At 53.6% G+C, this 7,500-nt stretch overlaps 4 protein-coding genes across 4 annotated transcripts in view; 2 read left to right on the top strand and 2 right to left on the bottom strand.

The window, feature by feature from the left end:
- The window catches only part of PTSG_12795 (uncharacterized protein), a 5,015-nt gene extending 1,064 nt beyond the window's left edge, over positions 1-3,951 (top strand). Inside the window, exons 4-13 of the mRNA XM_004990110.1 lie at positions 254-346; positions 537-598; positions 783-861; positions 1,066-1,205; positions 1,503-1,725; positions 1,898-1,998; positions 2,265-2,347; positions 2,576-2,705; positions 2,885-3,007; positions 3,347-3,951. Of these exons, the coding sequence (XP_004990167.1) occupies positions 254-346; positions 537-598; positions 783-861; positions 1,066-1,205; positions 1,503-1,725; positions 1,898-1,998; positions 2,265-2,347; positions 2,576-2,705; positions 2,885-3,007; positions 3,347-3,523 (1,211 nt within the window). The 3' untranslated portion in view covers positions 3,524-3,951. The remainder of the gene's footprint in view (positions 1-253; positions 347-536; positions 599-782; positions 862-1,065; positions 1,206-1,502; positions 1,726-1,897; positions 1,999-2,264; positions 2,348-2,575; positions 2,706-2,884; positions 3,008-3,346) is intronic.
- PTSG_08784 (uncharacterized protein) lies at positions 3,900-5,446 on the bottom strand. The gene is made up of 4 exons (XM_004990111.1): positions 5,317-5,446; positions 4,909-5,075; positions 4,589-4,673; positions 3,900-4,324 (listed from the first exon to the last, which is right to left on the bottom strand). Exons 1-4 carry the CDS (start codon positions 5,335-5,337, stop codon positions 4,238-4,240), a joined length of 360 nt encoding a protein of 119 aa, XP_004990168.1. The 5' UTR covers positions 5,338-5,446; the 3' UTR covers positions 3,900-4,237.
- Positions 5,447-5,455: 9 nt separating this feature from the next.
- On the top strand, positions 5,456-6,825 carry PTSG_08785 (pre-mRNA splicing factor ini1). The gene is made up of 5 exons (XM_004990112.1): positions 5,456-5,603; positions 5,837-5,860; positions 6,013-6,102; positions 6,338-6,414; positions 6,564-6,825. The coding sequence occupies exons 1-5, from the start codon at positions 5,552-5,554 to the stop codon at positions 6,651-6,653; spliced, it is 333 nt and encodes a 110-aa protein (XP_004990169.1). The 5' UTR covers positions 5,456-5,551; the 3' UTR covers positions 6,654-6,825.
- Positions 6,777-7,500, bottom strand: part of PTSG_08786 (uncharacterized protein) — a gene marked incomplete at its 5' end in the record, with an annotated part of 2,812 nt that continues 2,088 nt past the window's right edge. Inside the window, 2 exons of the mRNA XM_004990113.1 lie at positions 6,777-6,952; positions 7,225-7,356. Coding sequence (XP_004990170.1) covers positions 6,911-6,952; positions 7,225-7,356 — 174 coding nt within the window. The 3' untranslated portion in view covers positions 6,777-6,910. The remainder of the gene's footprint in view (positions 6,953-7,224; positions 7,357-7,500) is intronic.

The following is a 7,500-nucleotide window of genomic DNA, read 5'->3' on the forward strand; positions in this document are numbered from 1 at the left end:
GTAGTAGTGTGTGTGTGTGTGTGTGTGTGTGTGTGTGTGTGTGTGTGTGTGTGTGTGTGTGTGTGTGTGTGTGTGTGTGTGTGGGTGGGTGGGTGACCGATCGATCGGCGTTGTCCTGTCGCTTGGCTTGCGCTCACCGGCATTCTACCGTCTGTCTTATGCAAGCCACTGACCTGGTGCTTCGTCCTGCCTGTGTTGACTGTTGTCCTGCTGCTTCCTCGCGCCCACCGCTTCGTTTTCAATGCTGTTGCAGGCGTCATCATCGGGCCTGTGCTGTTGGTGTCCGTGTACTTCCTGGTTGTCTACTCCTGCGTGCTCCTCGTCTCAGCTTCAAAAGCATGCGGAGGTGTGCGCGTGTGCGCTGTTTGAGCGTGTTGTCAAAGTGACTGCATGGTGGATCCCCCCTGCGTCGTCTCTGCATTATCTCTGCACTGTTTCCCTCTGCGTCATTTTACCCCTATGCACATCCCCAACCACCTCACCCACCCCATCTCACATCATGCAATACACATTCACTCGCACCTGGTGTACGGCAGGTCGATCCTTCTCTGAAATTGCCAGTTGTGCGCTGGGCAGACCCGGCATCATCGCCACGCAGGTGGGACCCTTGCCGCTTTCGGTTGTCATGTCGCTCGACGCTTTCGGTTCTCGTGGCCGCACATGTTAGTGCTGGACAGGGCACACGATGATGGCAACAACAAGACTGTAACACGGGCTCACCCTGCTGCCTGCATCGTGTTCATCCCGCTGTTGTTGGTTGTTGTTGGTTGTTGTTGGTGCAGATTTCGCTTGTGATTGCCACATTTGGGGCGGCAACATCGTACCTGGTGATTGTGGGAGACATGATGAGCCCTCTCATCGGTAAGCTTCGCTCTTGGTGTTGTGTGTGCGTGTGTATGTGTATATGTATGTGTGCGTGTGTATGTGTATGTGTGTGTGTGTGTGTTTGTGATTGCATGCAATGCTCGCACAACACACCTCACAAGCACACATGTACACAAGTGTATGCACATGCATAACGTTCTCTTCCCCCCCCCCGGGCGTGCTGCCTCCACACACATTCAGGCCAGTGGATGGGCGGGACGAACGAGGACTTCTGCAGCATATATGCAGACAGGCGGTTCAGCATCAGCCTCAGTCTGCTCGTCGTCTGTCCGCTGTGCATGTTCAAGCACATCGACTCCCTCCGCTACGTCTCGTACCTCGTAAGCCGTGGTCAACTCTGTGTGTGAATGTGTGCGTGTGTGTGTGTGTGTATCTGTGTGTGTGTGTCTGTGTGTGTACTCCAAGAACCAACCAATGGCGTGCAATATCTTTGCTTTCTCGTGCGCACACGCACACGCTCTTGCATGTTGACTCGCCCAACAGCTGACTAACTCACCCACATCACACACAACCCCCATACATACAACAAATGCAACACACAACACCTATACATACACACACGAAACAACACACAACCTCCATACATACAACAAATGCAACACAATCCGACGTTCCAGGCCATTGCGATGGTGTCGTATTTGCTGGTGATCGTTGTGGTGCGAAGTGGGGAGTCGCTCAACAAAGGCAGCGGCCAAGACGTCAACTTCATCAACGTCACGGAAACCATTTTCCGAGCCATGCCCATCATCACCCTCGCCTACACCTGCCAGATGAACCTGTTTGCGCTCCTCTCCACTCTCGAGTCGCCGACTCGCCGCAACGTCAGACGCGTCATCTACGGTGCGCCTGTTTTGGTGTGTGTGTGTGTGTGTGTGTGTTTGGAGAAATGGGATTGAACCTCACGCTGCGTGTTGCTGTCCTTTTACGCCTGCGCCCCCTCCATCTCTCATACACACACACACACACGCACGCACGCACGCACTCCCTCACACACACACGCACGCACGCACAGGAGCATTGAGCGTGTGCATGGTGATGTACATTCTGATTGGGCTGTTTGGATACCTCACCTTCTTCCAAGAGATCAAGGGGAACGTGCTGCTCAACTACGAGGCATGACTTGCACACACACACACACACACACACACACACACACACACACACACACACACACACACACACACACACAAATGAGAGCAGGTGGCGGTGGGAATCAAGATCTTGTGTGCGCATGATCTTCACTTCTGATTCCATGCACCAATGATGATGGGCATCATTGTTGCTACCGTCACATCATCGTCGTCGTCATCATCATCATCATCATCATCATCATCATCATCACCATCATCACCATCATCATCATCATCATCATCATTCAGGTTGATGACACGGCGGTGATGGTGGGACGCGTGGGCGTTGCCCTCATTGTCCTGTGCTCATTCCCGCTCATGATGAACCCCTGGTCAGTACACTCGATATATGTTGGGTATCTGTGTCTGCGTTTGCGTGCGTGCGTGTGCGTATGTGTGTGTGTGTGTGTCTGTGTGTGTGTGTCTGTACATGCACAAGTCATATCATGCTATGGTATATGCTTGACGCCCTCGTTGACATGTCCCTCACACACTCAACCCCCCCCCTTCCTTTCAACCCACACCCCACCTCAACACACCTCCACGCCATCTACGTGCAGCCTCGTGACGCTTGAGGAGATGCTGTTCCATGCCGGGGATGCGACGCCGCCGGAGCAGCGGCCGTTTCGCATCGGGCGCCGCGCCGTGATCATGACCGCCACCGTCGGCCTCGCATACACCATCGCCATGGTCAGGCAACTTGATGCTGTCACGTGGTGTTGATGTCGTGATGTGTTGTGGTGTTGTGTTGTGATGTTGGGGTGATGAACCTTTGACGCTCGTGTTGTTGCTCTATTCTAACGCCCCCCCCCCCTAAGCCCCACCGTCTTACCCGCGCTGTCTGCCTGTCTCTCGTGGCTGCCCTGCAGTTGGTTGCGGATGTGTCTGTGGTGCTTGGCATATCGGGTGCCATTGGCTCAATCGCCATATCCTTTATCCTCCCGCCGCTCTTTGTCCTCAAACTCAAACCAAACATGCCCACCCGCCAAAAGGTGTCAATTTACACGCGTGCGTGTGTCTGTGTGTGGTTGTGTGTGTGTGTGTCTGTGTCTGTCTGTGCGTGTGTGCGTGTGTGTGTGGTTGTGCGTCTGTGTGTCTGTGTGTGTGTGTGTGTCTGCGTGTCTGTCTCTCTGTCTCTCTCTCTCTCTCTCCCTGTCTGTCTCTCCCTCTCTCCCTCTCTCTGCACGCCTGCCTGCCTGCCTGTCTGTCTGTGCCTGTGTTGTAAATTGTTTCCGTTTCAACTCTCACTCTCCCCCCCCCCACTATCGTCCTTCCCCCTCTTCTCAAACTGCTGCCCCCCCCCTCTTACCCTGGCAACTTACAACTTGCAGATCCTGCCTGCGACGTTGGCTGTGGTTGGCGTGGCGGTGCTGGTGGTGAGTCTCGTTGTCACAATCTTGGACGCAATCGACGCCGGTGACGACCTCAACCTCGCACACGCGTGCAACCGCTCGGCGCTCCACCACCACAACGCCACTAATGCCACCACCACGCTGCTCCTCGAATGATTGATCGGTGTTGATGATGGTATTGATGATAACGACAATGTTGCGGATGACTGTGTTGACGATGATGGTGATGGTGAATAGTCAGGCACGCTGTGTACATTGTTGGCATTCTGTGAAATCGTGCACACACACGCACACACACACACACACACGCACAAGCGCGCGCATGCGCGCTCATTGCTTCAGTGACACTGTTACATTTCTGGCACAAGGGTTGATTGGTAGTGCTCTTTGCTGTCTTCGTGACGTTTTGTCGCTTCGCGCACCACAACAAACCAGATCGCACACGAATGAATGTACATGTGTATGTGTATGCTTGAGTGCATTCACGTCTCGGCACTGGTGGTAGTTGATGAACGTTGGGTTGTACGAATGCGTGTGTACTTGCTAACTTGGAGAGATGGCTTTATGGCGAACAACGAACCAACACACCATCCATCAGCGAGAGCAATAGCAGCAACAAACCAACACACAAGAATGGGCGAGGCTTTCCACAGACACATGACGCATGCTGACAGTACATCAACCTCTACCTCACACACTCTTCTAATCTTCACAGGGCGTCAGTCTCTACATCCACACCATGAAGCCAACTGCAACCACGCTGCACACACGCACACAACATTCTCGCGCACAAACACATCACCATCACCAACATCAACATCATCAACGACAACACAACGGCACAAACACGCGGTGTTCGGTTGTGTCTGCTTATGCACTGCCGCCCTTACGGCGCACGAGATCACGCACGCTCTCCTGCTGCTCCTTCAGTGATTGTTCCATCTTCTTTTGCGCCTCCTACACAGTTGATGGTGGCCGGTGTAGCCATGGATAGATCACGTCAGCGTATGTCATCACGTGTACACATGTGTATGCTGACGTCATTTGGAGCTATTCGTGCCACTCACAACCTCACTCGCTCACTCACCCACTCACACACACACTCACATACTAACTCACTCACTCACACACTCTCACTCACACCTTCACACACTCACACACACATGCACACACTCACACATGCATGCACACACACATACGCACACTCACACACGCACACACCGTGAGCTTCTTGACGGACGAGTCAGCGTCCTTGGCAATCTCCTCAAGCTCGTTCATGATGGTATCCTTGTCGGAGATGACAAACCTGATGGCACATTCCACAAAGCACGGGTCAGTTGAACACAATCGCCTACACATACACCCCACAAATGTACCAGCCTTCAGCGTCCTCGTGGATCTCTCCGGCTCCCTCCCCATTCGTCCAGCCACCAATGAGTAGCAGCCTCTCTCTTGTTGTGTGTGTGTGTGCGTGTGTGTGTGTGTGTGTGTGTGTGTGTGTGTGTGTGTGTGTGCGAGTGTGTGGGTGGTGGAATACGCACATCTTGCCGACGGACTTGTACAAGGGGACGGTGTCGTTGAGGGGCTCCACCTCGCGGGCTGTGAGCACGGACCGCCGCAGAGCGTGCTGTTTCTGTGCCTTTTGTTGCTCCAGCAAGTACATGCGCGACTGCGTTGTCTGCTGCACCTCGCTGAGCTCCTCGAGTGCCTTCGTGGAGAAGAAGGAGGAGGATAGAAAGAGGAGATGGGGCGGGCAAGGTCACAGCATGTTCATGTTGATGGCGCGAGGTGAGAACAAGCGTGAGAGCAAGCGTGAGAGCAGCGAGTGAAACGGGAGGAACCAAAGATCGTTCACACACACACACAACACACACACACGCACACACAACACACACACACACGCACACACGCACACACACACACACACACACACACACACACACACACACCTTGCGAACTTCGGGGTCCATCTTGTGGTCGGTGCGTGTGGTTGGTGTGTTAGCTGATGTGGTCGTTGTGTCGTTTGGTGTTGTGGGGCAAGAGAGTGGGAATCGTGTGCGACTGAATTCAGACACAAGCCGTTATAAACTGAATTCAGTCGTTCACGCCAAACGTTCACACATTCACACTGCTCTTTGCTTTCTTCTTCCACGCCACAACAAACACCAAGACAGAGCAGCCAAGATGGCCAAGCACCACCCCGACCTCATCATGTGCAGGAAGCAGCCAGGCGTCGGTAAGCACCTTAGCAAAAGAGCAGGGGATGGCGTGCTGTGCGTGGATGGAGATGTTTCTTGTTGCTACGGCATTTTGTTTTGGGTTTGGGGTTTGGAGTTGGAATGTCAACTTTGGTGTGCGTGCCTGAACAGCGACACACGCACCACACACACACATCACTCGCTCACTTGTGGTTGTGGTTGCTGCGCTGTGTTTGTTGTGTCCTGCCCTCTCCCCAACACATCACCACAGCCATTGGCCGCCTCTGCGAGAAATGTGAGTCGAAGCATACGTGAGTGCGTATGTGTGTGGACATGTGTATGTGTGCTCGCTTGTGTTCTGTGCACTCACCAATGGTATCGATGCCATCAACCGCCAATCCTGCTCACGCACTCACCTCATCCTTCACTTGTTTGCTCTCATCACAGGCGATGGCAAGTGCGTCATCTGCGATTCCTATGTCCGTCCCTGCACCCTCGTTCGCATCTGTGACGAGTGCAACTACGGCACATACCAAGGTGTGTGTGTGTGTGTGTTTGTGTGTGTGCGTGTGTGTGTGCGTGCGTGTGTGTGTGTGTGTGTGCGTGTGTGTGTGCGTGCGTGTGTGTGTGTATGTATGTGTGTGTGTGTTTGTGTGTGTGCGTGTGTGTGTGGTGGGGTCTGTTCATGACCATGCCCGTGGGCTTTCTTGTGCGCCTCTTGTGCTTGCAACGTTGTCAGCTCATGTGCGCTCACGTTCCCTGATTGCCACAGGTCGCTGTGTGATCTGCGGTGGCCCCGGCGTCTCCGATGCGTACTACTGCAAAGAATGCACAATCGAGGAGAAAGACGTGTGTGCCCAACTCGAATGTCTTGCTTTGGGTTGTAATGCTTTCCTTGCGTGACACGTGTGCAAAGCGTGCTCCTTTGCCCATCCCCTCCTCACCGATTCCATGTCACGTACTCATCCACCTTGTGTCGCCCCCTCTTGACCGTGCAGAGAGACGGGTGTCCGAAGATTGTGAATATTGGCGCGTCAAAGACCGATCTGTTCTACGAACGGAAGAAGTACGGCTTCAAACCGCGCTAACGCACGCTGTAGCAGCTCTGTGTGTGTCTGTGTGTCTGTCTGTGTCTGTCTGTGTATCCTGTCTGTTGAGCGTACAATCTTGTGCTGGGGGTCTTGTATAATGGATTGGATTGATTGAGGAATTGTGGCTCGTCTTTTACGCGTTCATTACACAGAAAAAAAAAGAGGCCCTTAGCACGATTCATGGCAGTTTGATGTGACAATGCACATAGTGTGTGTGTATGTGTGTGTGTGTGTGTGCATGTGTGTATGGTGTCTCATGGCGGGTTGCTGGGTGACGCTGCGGAAGGAATGTGCAGCTGCAATGGGGGGAAGAGGAACAGAGGAGGGGGCGGGATGAAGGCACGTGAGGTGACAGGTTAGGCGAAGGGGTGATGGACGTATGTGACAAGTAGGAAGGACATTGTCGTGATGGCACAACTCAAGCATTTCGATGTCTTCACACAAAGCCAGCACCATACACACACACACACACACACACACACACACACACACACACACACACACACACACACACACACACACAAACGCGCACACACACACACACACACACACACACACACACACACACCTGTTGGAGGTAGTCGCGGTGATGGTGGTCGTCGTAAGCATCGTCGTCGTCGTCATTGGCACCACCACGGCTTGGGGCGCGACGGGTTGGCCGGCGAATGTGCAGCACTGCACGCAGCCGCTCGTCAGTGGGCTGCTGGTAGGTAATGAAGGGGGGGGGGAGTTAGTTGGTGGTGGTGAAGGAAGCAGTGAGGTGCGGTGTCAACACACGAGCAAATAAAATACATCCATATCCACAGCTCACATCCACAGCTCACATCCACAGCTCACATCCACA

This window comes from Salpingoeca rosetta (genome assembly GCF_000188695.1).
Source record: "Salpingoeca rosetta unplaced genomic scaffold supercont1.25, whole genome shotgun sequence".
NCBI classification, from domain to species: Eukaryota; class Choanoflagellata; order Craspedida; family Salpingoecidae; genus Salpingoeca; species Salpingoeca rosetta.